Source organism: Ricinus communis, chromosome 3, assembly GCF_019578655.1.
Source record: "Ricinus communis isolate WT05 ecotype wild-type chromosome 3, ASM1957865v1, whole genome shotgun sequence".
In the NCBI taxonomy this organism is placed as follows: Eukaryota; Viridiplantae; Streptophyta; class Magnoliopsida; order Malpighiales; family Euphorbiaceae; genus Ricinus; species Ricinus communis.
Genome location: NC_063258.1, coordinates 29,211,078 through 29,234,183, shown reverse-complemented (window position 1 = coordinate 29,234,183; position 23,106 = coordinate 29,211,078). Strand labels below are relative to the sequence as shown.

The 23,106-nt window shown below is 30.5% G+C and overlaps 3 protein-coding genes across 4 annotated transcripts; 2 read left to right on the top strand and 1 right to left on the bottom strand.

Moving 5' to 3' along the window:
* Window positions 1-1,259: 1,259 nt before the first annotated feature.
* LOC8259049 (auxin-responsive protein SAUR76) lies at window positions 1,260-2,140 on the top strand. The gene has a single exon (XM_015717440.3). The coding sequence runs from the start codon at window positions 1,354-1,356 to the stop codon at window positions 1,723-1,725; it is 372 nt and encodes a 123-aa protein (XP_015572926.1). The 5' UTR covers window positions 1,260-1,353; the 3' UTR covers window positions 1,726-2,140.
* Window positions 2,141-13,881: 11,741 nt separating this feature from the next.
* Window positions 13,882-16,090, top strand: LOC8259050 (putative pectinesterase 63). Its single transcript, XM_002516168.2, has 4 exons — window positions 13,882-14,642; window positions 14,835-15,041; window positions 15,182-15,420; window positions 15,653-16,090. The coding sequence occupies exons 1-4, from the start codon at window positions 14,112-14,114 to the stop codon at window positions 15,810-15,812; spliced, it is 1,137 nt and encodes a 378-aa protein (XP_002516214.1). The 5' UTR covers window positions 13,882-14,111; the 3' UTR covers window positions 15,813-16,090.
* Window positions 16,091-18,124: 2,034 nt separating this feature from the next.
* On the bottom strand, window positions 18,125-20,926 carry LOC8259051 (indole-3-acetic acid-induced protein ARG7). Of its 2 annotated transcripts, none has more exons than XM_002516169.4 (3): window positions 20,078-20,926; window positions 18,863-19,422; window positions 18,125-18,472 (listed from the first exon to the last, which is right to left on the bottom strand). In XM_002516169.4, exons 2-3 carry the CDS (start codon window positions 19,323-19,325, stop codon window positions 18,450-18,452), a joined length of 486 nt encoding a protein of 161 aa, XP_002516215.1. In that variant the 5' UTR covers window positions 19,326-19,422; window positions 20,078-20,926; the 3' UTR covers window positions 18,125-18,449. The 2 variants fall into 2 exon arrangements, with proteins under 2 accessions (XP_002516215.1, XP_015572986.1); XM_015717500.3 differs by lacking the exon at window positions 20,078-20,926 and adding an exon at window positions 19,745-20,028.
* Between the last annotated feature and the right edge of the window lie 2,180 nt (window positions 20,927-23,106).

Sequence of the window (23,106 nt, the reverse complement as noted above, 5' to 3'; positions counted from 1 at the left end):
AATATAAATGGTATATGATAAAGTATGTATTTTAAATAATATGTAATTCAGAACGAATAAAAGAATAGTATATATATATATATATATATATATATATGTTTTGATACTAAATAATTAATATATAATTAACAACATATTCAAATTCAGATTTGGTAAGAGTGAATAAGCCATCAAATCAAACAGTTAAAGCAGAAAAAAAAAAACAAATTGTAAAAGCATAATAAAATATTTATTTGCTTAAAGTACAAGAATACACACTAATAATCTAATTTATATATAAAAGAATTTCAGGGTAGTTACCACCGGTTGGTATTGTAAGGAAGAAGAAAGGGAGACCATGCTCTCTTCTAACTAATAATTTATTATTTTACTAAACATATTTAACAATATCTGATTGATTAATGTTCATTTTCTTTGGATCCTTATAACCTAAAGTTTGATTGGAGACTATGGGACAGAACAGTTGCACATGTCTGTCGCTTTCGGTAACAATTTTGTGAATAAAAAAGAAAGCAAGATTATATAATCTGTTAATTTTATGAAATGTATGATATTTTTATTAATATGGAGACGAACCAACCACCCTCCTCTTCAGTTGGTATGCGGAATGCGCGAATGTTTGGATCAAATAAGGACAAAACCCTCGACAGTGCTTACTTTATTACAAGTAAATTTGTGTTTGCTTTTTGCTAATGCCAATGTTAGACTCTGCCAAATCATTACTTATTTCAGCTAAACATATAAATATTTTATACAGTTCCCATCAATTTAGAGCTCTCTTCCTTCTTTTTGGCAACACTTTGCTATCACTTCAAATTTTGATCTCTTTTTTTTTTCTTTTTAAAATGTGAACCAAATTAAATTCGAATATAATTTTACATGCATATAAATTAGTATATTTTTTCTTAATTTGAGTTTTATCCGATTATTTACGGGTCTAATCTAATTTAATTTTAAATCTTATTGAACCGCTGGTAGGTTAATAATTCCCAGTCTTGGTTGAAAAAAAATCTTTTAATTTATTTTAATTTAAAGGAAAAGTATATTTGTTTAAGCAACATCTCTCGCACACATTGTAGATACATTAGGTAAATTCTTTTTATTTTCCCCCTAAATACTTAGCCGCTATTATCTTTAATCCGGACCCATGACAGTATTTTGGGCCCCAGCCCTTATGAAACAGCATCTCAAACACAAAATTACAATTCAACCCATATCCTTCTCCTTTATAAACGAAGTTTCCTTTCCCTTTCTCAGCCCCCCCACCAGAACACTCGCCATTTTATCTTCTCAAAGTATTTCTTTTTCTTCCTCTCATTTTGTCCCTTAAAACCCCTCCCAATTCCTGACAGAATGGCCAAAGGAGGCAAGCTAACCAAGCTGAAGTCAGTCCTGAAGAAACTGAACTCATTCAACAGCAAGCAAAGCCGCCCGAGTGGAAGCTCGATAGCTGCCACCGCTGATGACTCCTCCACCTCTTCCTACTCTGTGGGAGACCTCCATCCGGTCTATGTAGGAAAGTCACGCAGACGCTACCTTATCAGCTCTGATATCATCGACCACCCTTTGTTTCGCGAGCTTGCAGAAAGGTCGAGTGAGTCTGATGATCATACAATAAGCATTGCTTGCGAGGTTGTTTTGTTCGAGCACTTGCTATGGATGTTGGAGAATGGTGATACACAGGCTGAGTCTTTAGATGAGCTTGTCGAATTCTACGCTTGTTGATGATGATGCCAAAAATCAATGTCCGAAAAAGAAAAATATATATATAATATATATATATATATTTACTTGGGCAACTAAAGATGATGATGATGATCAATAACTGTGAACTGCAGTATTGGTATATATTTAGAGAGTTGAGTTTATTTGTAAATTGATGAAATAATGATGATTAGTGGTGTAGAAAGCAAAAAAAAAAAAAAAATCATAGAAAAAGGAATATTGGAGGGAAGAGTTCTATTGTTATTCTGGGAGGGTGAGGATTAACACATTTTACACCAGCTAATCTTTGAGACTGGTGAGGATCATATTTGTTTGTACTTCAAAAAACGTTTTTTTTTTTTTTTCTTATTCACATGTATAATGCTCTTACATTATTCCTCATATTGAGAGAATTTGATGTGCCCAATTCAAATTTTGCCTCTCCAATTAATTTCCATTGCACAATCTTTACATAGCCATCAGGAATTTAATGTTTTTTGTTGCTGATATTGGAAAGGACAGCTTTTCGAAGTGAAGTACAGATTGTAAAGGAATTAATAAAATGGGTCCATTTAGTTATATATTTGTGGTGAAGGGTTATTGCTATTTGGTACTAGAAACAAACAACCAAGGAAGTTAAACCAGTACAGGGACCAGCTCTGCTTATGTTTGACAACCAAACTTTCTGTCCTGTTTTTCTGGCGTTTGATTCAGTTTAATTAGCCAATTGTAGTGCAATAGTCAAATACGCAACTCTAAAGTTAATGTTATGCCAAATTATGTTACTGTGAAAATGGTACATGCATGTATAGCCCCCAACTGGCATTGGCAAGAAAGAGTTGATTGTGGATAAATAAGAGATTAAAAAACATTATATCCCTTCTGTCGTCATTGGAATTTTTATTAATTTATCTTTTTGACAGAAGTCGTTATCGGAATTAAAAGCCAGAAAAATACAAGCCAACTTTTCTGGACTGCCGCTAGTCTATGACTCTGTAATGGTAGATGATGTGTTGCTAGTTTTCAGGTCCAGTCCTTCTAGTTCTAGACCCCAACAAATATTTATTCAACCAATCTTCTAATATTAGTATAAATTGATTTTCTTTGCTGATGTAATTATTTATATATCCGGAGATATTTTTATCTAGCTCGATATATACTATTAATAGTAGAGTAATATGTATATATGAGCGTTTTACATTTTATTATTAATAACTAACGTATATTTTATCAATTAAAATTAATAAATATATATCAATAAATATATAAAAAGAGACATATATTTATCTTAAATTTAAAAAAAATTCAATATGTTAATTTTAGCATATCCAGAAACTCAACTTATAAATGGAGGGAAGACCTATTTACATTTACTTATTATTGGAGAACAGGAGGAATATTTTTTTATTTTTTATTTTTTATTTTTATTTTTTAAGACCAAGACTGGACCAGACGTTACATTTTCTTTTTATCGGTGTTGCAAATTGTGAGCCATCCTCCTCCTAATGGTTTCCTTACTTTTTCGTTTTTTTTTTTTTAATATTATTATATATCATCTAAAGACATGTTGACTGTACGCAAATATTGACTAATTGTCCTATACAACAATGGGACCTAATTCTTTCTTAATTTTGCTTAGGTGATGTTCTGAGTTTTCTATTTTGTTTCTTTAATCTATTTTTATTTGTATTTCTCTATAAGAGTTATTTTTTTTTAAATCTTATTAATAAGAATTAATTTGAGCTGATTTTTAAAAAGTTGGATCACTTAAAACTCGATAAATAATGATTGAATCTATTTTAAACTTAATATAGCAATCGAATTAAATATATTTATCGCCAACCAGTCAAATGCATATATATATGCTCTTATTATTAATATGATCAATAAGATTAAAAAGAAAAATTTATCTTTTGTTACTAATTTATTTTTGTGTTTTTAAAATGCATTTAAGTTTATTTATTTATTTTAAATTATACTTATTAATTATTATTAATAAAAAAAACAGTTTTTATTTTAAAAAATGAAACCTCTTCAATCAATTATACTTTGCTTCCTTAGCTAATTATTATAATGAAAAATCTCTGTAACCATGATTGAAGACATTGTCTTTCCAGTGCTGCATGAGCTTACATTCTCTCCTTTCTCACTTTAATCTTTTAAACAACACTTAATTTAGCTAAAGCAAACAAATAAGCCAATTAATTGATTACAAACATCAGCATTTTGGTGAAAGAAATTAATAATTTAAGAAAATCTTACTCTCGCAATCTTAAAAAAAAACATTCAATAGAGAAGAGCCACGTCAATTATACCTCATCTAGAGCAGTTGATTTAAACTTAATTAAAAATATTTAAATTAATTACTTGGTTGATGTGGTATTATTGAATAATGTAATTAATCTTTATTCGATGCATTTATAAATGACGCGAAAGATCAAAAATAGGTCTTGAAAGGCGGTGAATAAGGCAAATTGTTTTATGAAACCTTCTCCCATAAATTAAGTGAAAAATGCACAGTTTTTGGTTACTAATCATTAGGTTGTTAGGAGATTCTTTTTTTTGTTGACATGCATTATATATATACAGAAGCCGCACGCCCTATAGCATATATACTTAATTTGCTTTTGTTGGGTAGACACAACTTTTGATAGAAGACCAAGACTTTAATATAAGTGGAAGACACGAAATTTGCATAATATATATATATATATGACCCACGACGCGTTTCCAAGCTGCCATGCCCAATTTTGCCACCCATAAAGCTACTCAATTCGACCCCTAACTAGAGGTGATTTTGTCCACTTCATTTTTGGGTTTTATCCTTTTTTGTTAATGTTATGGGAATGTTTTTATATTTCAAAAAACGAAATAATATGGCCTTAATCACCGAGAAGAGTTTGGTGGAAATGTCTAATTAATTATTAGTAGGTCATGTAGAAGAGTTATATAGTAGAATATGTTGCTTTTGGAGCTAAGGGCCAATGGAAAATTAAAAAGAAGTATGCATTTTTTTATTTATGAAATGGGTTTATTCATTATATGCTAACAGAAATTTAAATAGTCAGCTTTTAATTAGATAATCCTTAAAAACATAAGTCAAATATGTACATTTCTCAAGAAAAAAGAAAAAGAAAAAAGAAGAAGAAGAAACAGAAAATAAACAAAGGAAGTCATAGCCTGTGGACGGAGCTTTGTCAAATTCTTATGATTAGCTAAATTATATTAGTGAAGATCAATGGCCCCATCTATGATTAAGACATGCTTATATCTAGCTAATTAATATGGCTATAAAAATCTTGCATTTACACTATATGATTGTTTTGAATGTTTTTCTTTTCTTTTTGGGTTGGACAATGGGAATCCAAATAATATATTCGAGATAATGTCTATTCAATTTCAAATGCATTCACTTCTACTTCCCTAGCATATTGATATTATAAATTTAGATTATAATTTTATTCATAATTTAATGTTACAAACTTTATCTCGAATTTTATAATTAAAATGCAATTAACTTTTTCTTTATGGAATAATTATCAACAAAATATAACTACAGAGTGCCAACAGGCATAGTAACACTTTCTTCTAAATTTAAAAATAAATTAAAAAAAAAATGAAAAAAGGGCTCGTACACTTTAGATTATGGCGAAACTTGTCATATTGTTTATAAATCTTTGTTTACCAAGCATGCACTTGAATGATGGCTTATTTGTGAAATAGGAAAATGAATATGAATCGTGAATCATGAGAATTCACATGGCTGATAAATGAGGTTATTTTACAGATTATTATTATTAATTTTAATTTTTCCAATGAATCTATATAAATATATATATAAAATTTATGAGACTTAAATTTTTTTTAACATGCGTGTTTAATTTTTAATATATAGAATTTTTGTTTTGATATGTATATTTATTTATTTTGATATATGTACTTATTTTTAACACATGAGATTCAAATTTATATGTAATTTTATATTTTTTTATTAATTTATTAATTAATGAATTACATTTCTAATTAAATACTTACTCTAATTCTAAAAAATAATATATTAATTTCATAATAAGATAATAATACTGATTCTATCTTAAAAAAATAACATATTAATTATATTTTAATAGTATATTAACTAATAAATTAGTATTCTAATTAGATAACACTTCTATTCTAAAGGATAATATCTTAACTTATATTTCTAATATTATATTCAATTATAAATAATTTTTTAATTATATAATAAATTTTTACTTTAAAATAATAATAATATCAATTATTTTGATAGTATTAATTTATATAATATTAAAACTAATTAATAAATATTTCTAAAATAATTTTAATATTGTTACACTAACAAAGTTTTAAAATCTTAAAAAATTAAAAAAATATTTTAAAATAGTTAGTTTATTTTTTAAATATTATAAATTAATATTAAATATTAAATTTTTTATTAAATTATATTTATCAAAATTAATTTTATAATAATAATAATAATAATAATTATAATAATCGTATAAATGGATGAAATTAGACTTTTAAATTCACCTACGTGAATAAATTAATTCAATATGTATTTGAATTGTAAAGTTCCAGTAATTAAGTTTTGATTTAAAAAGAACAAATATTTTGGAAATATTACCCTGAAGCTTCTTTTTTTTCTTTTTTCTATTTTAATTCGATTGGTATGCACAAATAAATAATCACCTAAATAATGAAAATGTTAAACTACTTCCCCGTCTTTATGAGAATAATATATTTAACAAAATGAAATGGACAAATGTAAATAGGAAGTATTAATTTGATCCGGAAAGAGCTCAAGATGTGCCACGTAATGATCTGGTAAAACAAATGAACGGTTGGTATTATAACTTGGCATAAATAAAGAACGAAGGGGACCAAAACAACCCCGTAGGCTGATGCAGCCGCTTTTTATGTCCACATCGACCAAGACAAACTGCCTTACATAAAACGACAGCCGCTTTTTGCGGCTTTTTCTTATATTTTTATCTTTTCCGGCCAATCACTTCAATTTCATACATTTTTGTCCTTTATTCAGGACTTCCAATTTATATGATGAAACTCTGATTTCAACCATCACCGTATTAATACTATAACATGTCTGCCATATATGGAAACAGATTTTCTTACTATTCTTGACTTCCCCAAATAATTTTTTGAGAGAAACAAGCTAATTATTATCTTTTTTAAAATAAATTTCACAAAAACAGTTTATAAAGACTTAAAAAATTAATATATCAAATATAAAATTAAATAATTATATTTTATTTTTTATTAAATAATTTAAAGGGTACCAAATATAATTAAACTAAAAGAGAACTGCAGATCCTTTTTAATTAGTGCAATCTTAGGATGTCATTAGTTTACCATTCTAATAGTTGGCATGAATTGGATCATGATAAAAAAATTTGAAACCAGTTCCAGGAGTCCATAGACAAATTAAGAAGGGTGTTTATGTCTTCTAAACATGGTTAAACCTGTGAGACTATGGGAACAGAGACAACATCCCACGTGGGGAGTGGGTCTTGAAATCTGATTTTGAAGTCCCTCCTTCTCTCGTCCATGTTACTTGAGGAATTTTTGTCCCCAATAACTTTTCCTATTTTCTTTCCAGGATATGATTGTAGACAATGAATTTTGATGATGATGACTTTGTTTTCATGCTGGATATATCATTCATTTCAATCTACCCATCTTTCAAATTTTAGACTAATAAGTGCACCTTGAACTTCAATAATTTAGGTTCTTTATATTACTGATTTTATTTTTAGAGGTAGTTGAAAGACAATTCTTATTTAATTTACGTATTAATAATAATTAAAAAATTTTAATTATTAAAAGATAATAGAATTTCGGAATTTAATAGTTGATTTCTTTTTATGTTATAAGATACAATTAATTTATTTGTAATTATTTTTAGAAACTATCCCAATTGATAGAAATAAAGACGATATTACTAAGAATCAATAATCGCCAATATATTATTACTATAAATTAATAATTACATATATAATTTATTAAAATTAAAATAAATAAATTTTTTATTTAGTCTAGATATATATTCTCATTTATATATGTACCAAACTGATAAATAAATAGTATTTATTAATTAATTAATTTTAAATAATTAAATATATATTAATTATTTAATTTTAAAATATAAAAAATTTATATATAGATATTATTTTTCTATTCTTTGCAGTATAATGCACTGAAAATTGGTAAAAATTACCCCCAAAAGAATAAAGATATCATTCGATCGTGTGAAGATTTTGGCCGAAGGAGAACTGTTAGATGTGACCATAAGCGAGGTTGTTGGTTTCCCAATGTAAGGATACAATGTATTTGCTAATTAATTTATGTTTTATAAAGAAAGAAGAAAACCCTAAAATAGAAATGGGGCTGAAAAGAAATGAAACCAAATGATGGAAAGGGACGGAAGTTAGAAGAAAAATATAGGGTAGAAGGCCCACAGCACATTTAAGAGATCGTGAGTGGGGGCCCTGAAACCGCCATGAAAAGGACAAATGCCGAAGGAGCCATTATGTGCGTAGCTACTAGCTAGCTAGAGCTCATCAAGATCAATCTCCATGCTTCCACACAGTAAAGAAAAAAAATGACTTCCATCATCTCAAATTCCCAGTTCCCAAGCTAGAACCCTCCTGCTTGAAGACGATCGTATATGTTTGATTCTATTTTCTAGTCATTTCCACCATTCAAATTTCAAACACAGAGATGATGAAAATGATGTAAAGAGCATATGAAAGAGATGGGCGTGATTCGTTGAACATCATGTATTATGCATATCGATCACTCACTGGCCATTGAATTTGGATAGTGAAACTCATTCCTATACTCTGTAATAATTTGATTCATACAACTGAAGTGACAAACATATGTGCGATATCATAACATTGGGAAAACAGTATGTATGTATGTATATATTCCTATTTTTCGGTATGGACAATAATGTGTTTCCAGTTTTCACGAAAAGCCCTAGTTGAAAACTAGAAAAGAAAAAACAAGAGACATGAACGTGCGATGTCTAAATTAAGTCTCTACTCCCATGTTAATACCGCACTCAAAACAATGGGTTCTTTTAGCTTTGCTTTTTCCCTCAAAGAAAGTGAGAGCGACACAGAGAGAAAGAGGACTCAACAGTCTCCCTAATCCCTTGAAACTGCGTCATTGAGTATATCTGTACAAAGATAGGCTAAAGATTCATTTGATACAGCTCAGGAAAACAGAAGGCAGCATGCATGTGAAATTAAGGAAAAGTGAGTAGAAAAGGTGACCATTTTACGATAAAATTGAACACAATTATCATTATCACAACTATCACCTCATAGGCATTTATATATATGCTACTACATATAGCATGTGTGAAGATTTAAGGGTCTGTGCTGTCTGGATGCATATGTATATATACCAACCACCGTATATATCATGTAATATACTAACATAATATGGTGCTAAGGCTGGCTAGGACATGTATGGATATTTAGGTACAAAAAGGACTGGTAGCCCATGCTGATTTCATTCGATTGCGACCCTTAAATTATTTTATCTTGTAACCTTTTTGTAGCTTTCAAAGTATTAATATGACTTTTATATTTGCTTTGGATTCAAATTTATATTCTTTTAATAGCAATTAATATCGACACTATGTATTACCCACAAAGTGTAATATCGACACTATGTATTACCCACAAAGTGTAATTTAACTTGAATTTTACTTACAATAGCCCAAGATTGGTGGTTGGTCCGCGTCTTAGTTTTTCTTTTAAAAAAATAAAATTATTTGTGTCACGATCCACTCTGTGGTCCCGTGACCGGCATTAGGGAATGGGTAGGCTTAAGGCCACCGAATCCCGTAGTAAGCCTGACACTCACTAACTCAATCAAATCTCATCTCAAATTAATATTATTAAAGCCATAAATAATCTTAATAGTTACATTTTACATAATTACTTCGGTCTTCCAGAAAAATTAGGCGAGATCCGAAACTCAGAAAATTACCACTGATATCTTTACTATTACTACTGCGGAGAATCTAAGCTTTTACAAATTAACATACTAACTCGAATACACGACCCGATGATGAAGGAGTCGGGTTACTGAATAAGAGTCGCGAGAAGACTAACAGTTACAGATCTGAAAAACAGTAAATGGAGACTGTCACTCTCGAGAGTGAGCTAAAATCAAATAATCTTGGGACTATTACATTCTTCACATAAAATATAGATTATTCGAATCAGTATAACAGTCATGAACATAAATACAGATCATAATATAATCATGCCATAATTTAAATAAATGAAATATATTTTTACTTTTATGGGACGAGTAGCTCAGTAGAACCTTAACCCCAAACTCTAGTAGCCTTTCGGCTCTCTTAATCCAACAGGTTTGGCGCTTAGAGAGCAAAGCTCGACCAGGGTCCTTACCTCCAGCCTAAACACTTGATTCCAACCAAGCCGGCGCCCAGATAGCATCGCTCGACCAGGAACCTTACCTCCGGCAATTTACTTAAATCAGCCTAGAGAGCCATGCTCGACCAGGGCAAAACTCATCATAATTTTATTACCCGACCATAATCATTACCGGTGCACACGGGGTCCTGATGTAACCCATCAGGCGGCATGTTCTAGAAAGCCACATTTCCTAAATCGCAATCATCACATTTAATAAATATCGTTGTCTAACGAAATCATTCAACACATACGAAGTAAAGATTAAAGATTTAGGGTAATGCAACGTGGAATGCCTGAGGAAAAATAATGAGGTTTGTATTATTATAATATTACTAACAATAGTATTTAAATTATTTTCAATAATTGTTAACTAAGTGAATTATTAATATTGTGGTACTAATAATCATATTAAGCATAAATTTCTAAAATAGCATATTAAATTTAGACTTAGCAATAGTGCAATAATTAAATAACTTTAACTCACAGGTTTGGCGGCCTCCTAACTCTGCTCCGGTGCCTCGGTTGGAGCGAGCCGAGCAGACAGATCATGTAATCATGGAAAACAATTTATCAAAATGCTGAAACAATCGATCATTAATCCTAGGTCTAGACTCCTAGGACTGACTGTCTAAGAATCCCGATTCGGGAGAATTCTACCGAAAATCCGGCAAAACCTCCCCTACAACACGGACATTTACCCCCCCCTGTAAAACGGGTCCAGGACCTGCCAGAAAAACACTAGAAATATCCAACAATTTAACACAATGAGACTCGGGTCCCCAAGACTTCACTATTTTCCCGACTCCGCCACACAGCACAAAACACGAGGCAAGCAAACCGACTGACAATTATTTTTGACTCACAAATATCAAATACTCAACACTAAGCACGAATTAAATCAAAGAATTTCCAAAAAATTAACGGGCCAGAGAAAATTATCGAAACGCTCAATCGCTCGGTCGACTGATCCCCACTTTCAGTATTCCAATCTGACTCCCGATCATCCCAAGAGATTTGCGAACGATCTCGGCCGTCGATTCACAAACGGAGTCCGATCGCTATGAAACTGGTGCCATTGTGAAGGTTGAGCTAAGGGAGAGTCGGGATACGTCATCCGATCGTCCATCATCTGCCGCAGCTCGTTGAAAAATGCGGCTACCACCACTTCGCCGAAACTCTCTCCTCCGGCCACCAAAACCGACGACGCTGCCGCCAAAAGGAAGTTCTATTTGAGGGGAGCCGATCGCCACCGAGATCAACCGGAAATGGCCGGAACGACCTTCAGCTACCTCTTCTTGGCCTTGGGCCGCTCGGCCGATCTCCTCATCCCCGCGCGATTCTTTCTCTCCCCGACACCTCTCTCTCTCCTTTTCCTTCTTCCCCGATTCCTTTCCTATCAATACCGACATTTGACCCATGAACTTTTTCTTATTACAATTTGGTCCATCAACTTTCTTAATTACTTACAATTTCATCCTGTAGAATTTCCAAATAACCCCTAAACTTCTTTTAACCTTTCAATTAAGCCCTTAACTAATTAATTTTGACCAAATTAGAATTATTGAAAATATATAATTACATATATACCCCTCACCGACATATTTATTTACGAAAATACCAAACTTACAAATTTCCATCAAGACCCCATAATAATAAAATTATACTTTTAATCCTCATCCAAAAATAAATTTCCAATTTAGTCCTAACACACAATTAAATTAAATAGCCAATTTGCTAAATATTTTCCAACTTAAAATTAAATACCACTAGCTAATTAAAATACCAATTTTTTTAAAATTCTTTTATAAAAACACCCTTGACAAGTTCTTTCATAATTCTCCAATATATAATTATATATATATATATATATATATATATATATATACATTTGGGAAAAATTTGAATAACTAAAAATATAATTTATTTCTCAAATAATTTACTTGATTAGTTTCTTAAATATCCAACTAATTGGGTATAGAAAAATAACTCATTTAATTGTCTAATATTAAAATTTCCATTAAATCATTTCAAATTAAACCAAATAAAAATAAAATAAAACTAATTTAAATAAAAACTCATTTATTAATTATTATTATTAATATAATCATTATTAAAGAAATTTTTTGAGTATTACAATTTGCACCTATTCGGTTTACATATTTATAGTTTTACATGAAGTCAAGAAAAAAAAAAAATCACTCAAAACAAGCGTCTTAAGTGATACAAAGAGACCACCTAAAATTAGTACATCCAAACTAGAAACTAGAAATGAACTGAAATAAACAAAAAGGATTGGAAGAAATGAGACGGAAATACAACTGAAAATTCTAAACAACTTAACACATGAAGTGAGTTGTTGATCAATTATTTCGAAAATATGCAAATATACATTCAGTCTCAAATCAAGCGAGTCCTGTCGATAGGTGTATAGTCCACATACACCTTATGAGTGGTGTGGTAATTGAAAATTCTTTGTCAACTTAAATATATTAGTTTTTATTTTTATTATCGGTTGTGTTTTGCTCAAATACATAACAGAAATATATATATACGTTTAAGGTTTTATTTATTTATTTACTTACTCTCTCCGTCTCATGGAAATAATTTTAATTTCTTTATTTTATTTAATTCGAATTATAGTTCTTTTTTCTTTTTTGAGAAATAGTTGGGTTCTTAATTTCCTAATGTGCTCGTATTTGACATGTATTGTTATATTAACTATGATTAATCAATTGTAGGGCAGATTAGGAAAAATATAAGTAAATTTAAGTTTTCTAACTATATTAATTAGACTTTCTTAATATAAATGGAAGCAAGCCTATCTTTGCGGGATGGAGGGATCTAATTATATCCACGCCCAGCCAGAACAGGTCAAGTTGGCTAACAATATATGATAATATACCTTAAAATTCAAGGTAATGCACCATGTGCATATACTATTACAAAAAGAAGATTGATAAAGACTGATATATATGAATCAACGTTTTATATATTGAATTGAATAATTCACACACAATCAATTATTTAATATTTAATGAATATATTTTGGTCATTTATCATTTTAGTATATAAATAAAATACATATTTATACTAGACAAATTTTTTTAAAATTTTAGGTAGCTTTAGTGTATACATAACCATTAATATAAGAGAATGACATGTATATATATGAGCGTTTTATATTTTAGTATTTGATGATTGATACATATTCATTTAGTTAAAACTAATAAATATATACCAATCATCTATCGATTTCTTGTATACATAAAAAGATGCAACAAGTTTAAACAAAAAAATTTCCTTTAACAATCAAAAATTTTAATCTCTTCAACCAACTGTAACATATTAATAAATTAGAAAATACGTAAAGGATACGATTCAGCCATGGAGAAAGCATAAATAAATAAGACCTGTTTATTTATAACTTATAACATTGTACCACAATGAAATTCTAGATCATTCATTTCCATGATATGATAATGAATTGTAAATTAATGTTTACGTTAAGATTTAAGAGGCATATAATATTGCGTAGAAACTGGATGGCTTGAAATCATCGTTTCAAAATCATACACATGGTATCATTTACTATCACTCTCAGCTTAAACCTAATTAAGATCCAACCTTAATTAGATAAAACAGGTAGTTTTGTTAATTCTCCAACCAGCTCTCTAAATATACATGGGCATTCTCGTACCATCCTCAAGACAAAACATCATTAATTTCCTAACGAAAAAACACAACCAACCTACACGTACCCACTTCTTCCTTCTTGTCAGCATAAACATTTATAACTAACTGTACATTGTAACCCTAGTACTTCTCCTTTAAATCCTTTCTTTATGCTGTAATTTTGTGGCAAATAATTATGCTGATCATCATCAAAAAGATTAAGAAAAGAATATCATAGAAATGAAACGATTATTCTTTTCTTTTACTTCACCATGTTTAATTGCATTTATACTAGGTCTACAACTTCTCCCTGCAGCCAATTCTCACTCAAAACAGGTCCCAAAAGATATATCAAAGCTGAAAACATGGGTAGCTGACAACATTAACCAGTTTAACAACCGAAAGTCGGATCTTTCTGAAAGAATTCCCCGCATTATTTTGAACAAACGATTAGCTGATGCAGAAAGTTCTGTTAGGGTTATTACGGTTGCAAAGCGTGATGATCAATTTGCCGATTTTCAATCTATTAGCGATGCCATTGATAGCATTCCAATTAATAACAAGCAAAGAAGGATTATTTGGATTAAAGGTGGAGAGTATTTTGAGAAGATTACCATTAATACTTCTAAGCCTTTTATTACGCTTTACGGTGACCCTGGAGATATGCCTAAGATTGTGTTTAATGGGACAGCGGCCCGATATGGCACCGTTTATAGCGCCACCGTGGCCGTAGAAAGTAAATACTTTATGGCCGTCAATATAGCGTTTGTGGTTAGTTTTCTTAAAATTCTCTTTGGTTTTTATTTTCCTGGCTATTTGTTCTTGCGTTTGTTATGTTTACTAATTAGTTATTATAGAGTAGCTGTCTGTATAGATAAGTAATTAGTTTTGGCTTTTGCTGCATCGGATCATGCATGAGACCTGAAAAGCTTGGTGTTTTGTTTTGTGGGTTAATGCTACTAGAATTCGGCTCCAATGCCAGATGTGAATAAAACAGGAGCACAAGCCGTAGCGATGAGAATATCGGGGGATAAAGCGGCATTTCACAATTGCAAGTTTGTAGGATTTCAGGACACCTTATGCGATGATAGGGGCAGACATGTCTTCAGAGACTGCTACATTGTTGGCACTGTAGATTTCATCTTTGGAAATGGAAAATCACTCTACTTGGTGCGTTACTCTATCATGATTCCATGCAAAAATTAATATACGCCATACTAGAATTTTCAACAGTATAAACTATAGACAGGGCTTTCTGATGTAAAGTATGTTTTTAATGGGTGGGTATTCATGTTTGATTATGTATGCAGAACACAACTATAGAAACTGTTGCTCAAGGTACAGGAGTGATCACAGCTCAAGCTCGAGAAAGCGTAACCGATAGCAGTGAATTTACATTTATACATTGCAACCTAACAGGAATTGGCAATAATACTTACCTTGGCCGTGCTTGGAAGGAGAGGCCCAGGGTGGTGTTTGCTTACGCTTACATGGGCAGTCTCATCAACGCTGCAGGATGGTCCACCGGAAAGCACCCTGAATCCAATGAGTATGTTTCCACATTCTACCTTTCTTTAGGTTTATGGTCAATAACCCAAGCTCCAACTACACAGTGCAAGGAACTGTGCCACGTCAACACGCAATAAACCATATAGGATTCTTCATATGTACACAATAGTTAAAGTTCATTTGTTACATATCAACATGGCGCAATCATTGCATTGTGCGCATGATTCAAAGAAAATCCACACTGACATACAATTTACTGAATTTATAAGCAGAACTGTGTATTATGGAGAGTACAAGTGCAAAGGACCAGGTGCTTTCTCTTCGGGCAGAGTGAAGTATGCAAAATTGTTATCTGATGAAGAAGCAAAACCCTTCTTGAGCATGACTTGTATCAATGGAAATAAGTGGCTTATTCCGCCTCCAGAGTTTTGATCAATCTCATCGTCAAATTCGCACAACCAAGCAAATAAAATTTTGCGCCTTAATTCTCTCCAATCTTTATATATTGTCGTGACATGACAAATTTTCAGTTTTACCAAATCTTGTTCATCTTTTTCAGATAAAGCATATTCATGCAAAAATACTTAAAAGGAATAGGGAAGCCTTATAAATTTTGACCTCGTTGTATTGTAAGAGCAGAAACCCCCTTAGTAGGGAGTGAGAGCTTCATTTCTTTTGTGATATTAGAGCATATAGTCTTTGTTTTGGAGTTATATGTATACGTGTGTCTGTATAAGTGCATACTGTCCGGGTTAAATCTCTACTGTTTTTATTTATACAGTGGAATTATAGTAGAGAGCATCAAAATAGTGTGGATGAGATGGGCCTAACAATCAATAGAAATATGAGTCTAATGCGCATCACTTAAGTTAAATCAATGGGTTTACACTTACAGATTTTCAGGGTGTAGTAATTTATAATGATTTTTAATATTTTTATATGTTTATTAAATAAAAGACTATAATTTTAAATTAATTTATATAATTTTTTAAAAATATATATATAAAGATATTTTAGTATATAAAAGTTATATATTAAAATATTTTATATAAATTTGACTAAAGCTTTATAAATTTTTTTTGAATAAACATATAAAGATATTGAAAGTCACGGTAAATTAAGGCATTATAGAACTCACATATTTTACATATATGCTTGATATCGAAAAATTGCATTAGTCCAGTACTCCTATTCAAATATAAAATACATTTGAAAGATGGTCAATTCAAGGTATAAATCTCACAGGCTTTTATTAATATGCGAAATTATTTAATAGGCCCGGATAGAATAAAAATATAGTTTAGTAGAAAATTATAAAATTAATGTATAGTATGAGAAAAACGTACGAATTAACTAGAAATTTGGAGTAATTTGAACCTATACTATTAGGATAATTTTGAAAAATTAGAAATTTTCACTTATAATTGCAATGCTCAGTATTTTGAAAATCATTTTCTTAAGCAGAAGGTAGAAATTTCTAAACAGTGGCCGAAATATGTATTTATATGAAGCAGGTAGGAAGAATTTGTGATGCTTTGATGATTAAGTAGCCAAATTGTTGAACGCATCATTAAGAAGAAGTAATGAGAAAAGACTGACCGGTTGTGTTTAGTTGAAGGATATGGAAGTTCTATTGGGCTGTAAAAAGCCAGATGGACTATAAATTCCGCAACCCAGCTACTGCTTTTATTTTATTGCAATAAATATTTTAAGTGTTTTATATTTAAATTTATAATTATTATAATATATATTATCACTCATAAATATATTATTATATTCTTAAATTAATATACGTTCATATATGTTTATGGCACATTCAATAATTATTTTAAACAAAGTAATAATCTAAATAGAAAAGTACATATCTGAGAACTAAATTTTAAGAAATGGTACCCAAAAACTAAAACAGTAATATTGGGAATAAAGGGTGAGTTTGAATAATGGATGAATTTACTTTTCATTCTACTATATGTGTATGATCAGAAGCATTAATTGTTCTAATACACCTTGATAAATAGCTCTTGGAAATGTCTTAATAAATAGGGTTGTTAATTATTAAGACATTTCCATTTATTATATATTTTAAGGAAGACAAGAACAGAGATAAAACATTTGGCAGCATCATAGAGGCAACTGTGCATGCAGACTATTAAATGATATTATTTTATTTTTTGAGGATTATAGGAAGAGAAAATAAACATTTGGAGCAATAGAAGATCGTAATAGTGTTGTTCCTAGGCAGATGGCAGACAACTCAACCATCAAATTCTTCATGCAGCAAACACTTTAAAAATAAACAAACACCCACATGCCAAATATCATTTACAATTAGGCTATAAGATTACATAATCTTTTCTCCTTAAGGGAATTAGGCTTCCCCTAGTTCCTTGCTCTCTCTTCCAGCCAAAAGATTTTTCTTCTTTATTTACTAAAATATGATTAGGAAAGGGGTATATGTCCAAAAAGAGTGTGGTCTCATTTTGAGGCATTGTGTCTGAAGATTCGAATATCCTATATATATATATATATAAATCTCACCATCTCAACACTATTCTGTGCCTCCACCATTCATGATACCAGGAAATAGCGTATCCTTTTTTCCTTAGAAAAACAATTAAAGCATGAAATGAGCTGCAAGCAAAACATTTTTTAGAGATTGATCTTAATTATATCCTTGTACAAGTAAACTGAGACATCATTACGTACGACTCACCAATCTTGGACACTTGCAAACCAAAAACAACTTAAAGAAAGCTCATGCCAGATTCCTTTTGGAAATATGTAACAAACATTAGTTGATCGAATACACCTGTCTTTGTACTCATTAAGGCCAAATCCCAACAAAAAAGAATAGAGAGGCTAAACTTAACCCCCTAGTACCAAATTCACTGCACAAATGTGCAAACCTAACTAAAGTTTTCCTATTGTTTGTCGATGAAAATTTAAAAAAATAATAAGAAAAAAGAAAGAAAAGGAAAAGAAAATATCTGCATACAAGGAGTCCCAGCTCAACATCTGTAATCAGTCTTAAAATCTCGACCACTACAGAGAGCAGCATAATCATATTCTTCAATGATTAATGAATTCTTCATCTGCAAAATCAATAAACAAGTTTTAAGCAATATGGGCAGAAATGGCAAAGGAAGAATGGCATGCATTAGTATAGACTTTAATAAGTACCAAAATGAAGAGTAATTCTAATGGGGAATGACTTCTTTTTCTATTCCACTGCAATTGCGTAATTTAACTGGATGCCTGAAAATTTCTTTCAATCTTCAAGATGGCACAACATAGACATCTTTTAGAAGCAAGGAATTTGGTTATTACTCATAAGAAAAACTTGGAAGTAGTTTTTATTGGCACGATGGATGAGTTTGGCCCTTTGAAAGAACTATAGTAAAATATTTTATTAGCAATAATTCACCTCCCGAGACATCCTAGCAGCAATATCAAAGTATGATAGACAACAAACATTAACTTACTTGAGCTGTCATCCTGGTGGTCTTTTGGATGGTGCTCCATGCATTTCAGGAGAAACTTAAAGGTCTCAATCTCGCATGGGATTGTGAGCCCGCCACTGTGATCAAACCCAAACTCCTCTTCAACCTTTTCTAGCAAAACTTTGAACAGAGAATGGCTAAGATAGCTTGTGGGGATAATAAACCTCCTCAGCTCTGGCCCAACATAAACCGCTAGATACCCTTTGGGGACGTCAGGTGGCGATCCAGGGCTCTGGCAGTTTTCCTCGTCGGAATCACAACAGTTCTGAATGCCCTTCAGCCTCTTATTGATCATCGGTGAAATGCCCCCAGGAGGACTTCTAGTTCCACCTTCAGGTTCAGGGGCCTTTGAACCAATTGTAACAGACTGCCACTTCTGGAGAATTTCCTTAAGCCTGACAATCTGCCTAATTCCTGTCACCTTGCTGCCACCATGGTCATCCATTGCCAAATGTTTTACCACAAAAGTGAAGAAAAAATCCCAGAATTAAATTCAGGGGTTTCTGATTCCAGACATACAAGTCGCATCAGATCCTCTTCCACTACATTAACGAGCATAAAACAAACCATGAAAATAACAGAGATTAGAAATTATAAGTTTGTCAAGAAAAAGAAATCGTAACTTTATGTCAATGTGATAATGTGCCATTGTTAGAATTTAAAGTAAACAAAAAGCAATCCATAATCTCATGTATCAAGAACTCGAAAGAATAATCTATTTTACATTGCAATAGATCTAGCTATTGAAAAGAAAAAAGAAACACAATGAAATTGAATAGATCTGCAAGGAAGTGAATATAATTATCTCCATTTACCCTTGTAGACCTTTAAAAATCAAAATTCCATAGCTTATGGGCCACTTACTAATGAAATTTCATAATCTTAGATCATGATTAAAGTTCATGGTTCAATATCTACCCATGGGGGCACAGAGCATCAAATTAAGATCTAGTAAGAAATAAAATTACAATATATCAAAAAAAATTCCAACAATAATTAAAAATAAATATGTCAACTTTCAACATCTTGTGATCCATCAAGCTAATAAAGATGACATATTAAAAAAAATGATAAAAGGAACAACGCAAACGTTAATTAAAAATAATGTAACAGATCATAACATATCACAATTCCCAAAAAGATCCAAACTTTAAAAAAAAAAACGACCCAAAAACAAACAGACAAAAGCAATGATACCTGAGGTAGAATCAGGTGCTGGTGAGCCTACAGATAAACGCCATGGGGAGCTTAGGGAATGACAGGTTTGTTAGGTAGGGAAAGAACAAAGGGAGCGAGCTCTCTTTCCTAGAGAGAACACACACAAAAAAAAAAACAAAAAAAAAAAAACAAAAAATTACTGATCCTTATTTTTATTCCCTTTCTATCCAATCTCAAACCCAGCAGGTGTTTGTTTTATAGCCTCAATGAATATCGCAGCAAATTTCTCTTGGCTGCACCGCCGGTTTCGGCCTGTCCGTTTTAAATTTTCTTCTTTAAGAAAAAAGAAAAAAAGAAAGAGAGCAAAGCTGACGGTTTATAATGCAATTGATTTATGGGGCTTTAATGGAAATTAAAAATAAATTAGATGGAAATGGAGATTTTTTGGGCGTGCAGTAGTAGTAAGATGAAAGAAAAAGAAAGGAAAGGAAAGGGCAGCTGTGAGAGTAGAAGCGATGGATTAGCTCAAAATATTTTTATAGTACGTGCGACTTGTGATGATTGATGATGACAGTTTGCTTTTGTTTGATGCTGCTGCTGGTTTTTTCGCACTTTTGGTTGGGGCCCACGTGACTGTTTTATGAATCTTTCTTAGTAGGCCCAGCCCGCTCCTTTTTCTTCCTTTCCAAGTTTTTTCTTCTTTTACTTTTTATTTATGTTTTTTTCCTAATATTCAAAACCGAATTATTCTCGTAACCTTTTTTCCTTTATTTAATTCAGTGAACCCAGGGGCATTTAATCAAGAGTTTTAATTTATTTTATTTATATATTCACTCATCTTAAATATTTATAAATTTCATTAACATTAGTGATTTCAAATTTATGATGAAAGTAGCACTATAACTCGGCTTGATCAAGATTAAAAAGAAATAGCTTCTATTTTTCATAATTAATATAAAATAAAATAATTGTTAATATATGATAAAATATAATTTTTACTATTTTTAAATTATTTATCAGTTTAAAACCTGATCATTACCAATACATGTATTAATTATTTGCTATTATTATTATAAAAGCAATTGAAATATAACGTTAGCATCTCGCTTTTGTTCCCTTCACTTTATTATTTCTATCAGTTGGCATATTTATTATATTTATTTACTGCATCTTTTGAGCTGGATGAGTCAGTGCCATACCTACAAAGATTGAACCATGACTCAAACCCATAACTTAGCTTGATGGTTAAAAGGGTACTTTACAAGAAATTAATATTTACTCTTTTCATAATGATAAGAGAGATTATCTTTTTATAAAAAAATAAAATTATTTAGCTTTTGGTTTTCTTTCCATAATATATGTAATAAAAAGTTTTAGACCAATTTAATATTGCTTTTTAATTTTAGTTTGTGCTTTTAATTGATATTAATGTTTTAATTTTTTTCATTATTTTAATTTTAATTTTTATTACAGGTGATTATATTTATTGGAAATCTGTTTAATTTTTTATGACGTGGAAGGCCACATTATCATTGCAGTCATCGTCCATATCATGCTTAACATTTTAATAATTTACCATATTGGTATCAAATTTTACTATTTCTATTCAGATGGTACCAATTTTTTAATTTTTTTCCTTTTAATACCACATATATTATTTTTATTTCAATCTACGATAGCTGATGGAGACTCGCCTAAAGGCGAATTCCTGTGCGAGTTAAGAACTCGCCAATACTTAACAATCCACCTAGACCGCTAACATACTCGATAGGCGAACCACCATTCTACACACTCACAAAGTACTACTCTTGCAAAATCGGAATTCACGTTCCTTCTGATTTTTAAGACCACACCAGACATTTAAATAACTAACACTTCTCTTATAAACACCCACATAAAACATTGATGAAAGAGTAATGATAATACAACTCTCCAACATTTATAAAACTCTTGATACGAATTATTTTGTTATTACCTTACACTTTTTGGGACATTAGTACTTATTGGAATTCCGATAATTTTTTATTAAAGTAGCAGCCGAAAGTTTACCTAAGCATGATACTAATTAACACATCAACAAAAAATTATTAGAATCACAATAGATACTATTTTAATTGAAATATAAATAATAAATGCGGTACTAAAAAGAAACAAATTGAAGAATTGACACTATTTGGATATAAGTGAAAAAGATTCGATACCACTGGAATTCCAATAGACATATTAATTGAAACATAAATAATGAATGTGGTACTAAAAAGAAACAAATTGAAGAATTGGTACTATTTAGATATAAATGGAAAAAAATTGGTACTAAAAAGATAATTTATCCAAAATCAAGTATGACGTGAATTAAAAAATTGGTATTATTTAGATATAAGTGGAAAAAATTCAGTACCAACGAAGTAATTTATTCAACGTCTAAATATGATATTGATGGTGAGTGGAATGTTCATATGGAGCTACACCCTCCATGTCATCAAAATTGAACGGATTCGCAATATGTGCCGTTGCATATAACAAAAATTAAAGCTTTGGAGCTAAAAAAAAAAATTAAAACATTAGTACCAATTGAAAAAAATATGAGCCATAATTTTAATACCAATAGAGCTATTTATCTTTTTTTCTATTTATTTTTTTTCTATAATGTTTCTAATAATCAATATTTTGAAAGAAATATGATAAATTATAGATTTTCTCTAAAAATATTAAAAAAAATAAAAATTTGAATTTTAAGAATAAAATTCCACATAATAAAATTAAGTTTAAATTGGCACTTTATTTACTGTTATTATATTTCAAAATGTTAAAACTTACGAGTAATTAATCCAAGTTCGTACACATAAAAAAAGTTAATAGCTATAATTTTTTTTTGAAAAAGAAAAAACTAACGTCCTTAAAAGAAATAAAAAAAATAAAATAAAAATGGAACAACAGAAAAAGAAATAATAAAAGAAAACAAAGAAAAAGAAACATTTCTTTTGCTACCTTGTTGTCAACGGAATGTGTGAAACGAACTTTAGGTATTGTTTGATAGATAACATTTGTAAGTTGTCGGTCCCTCTTCG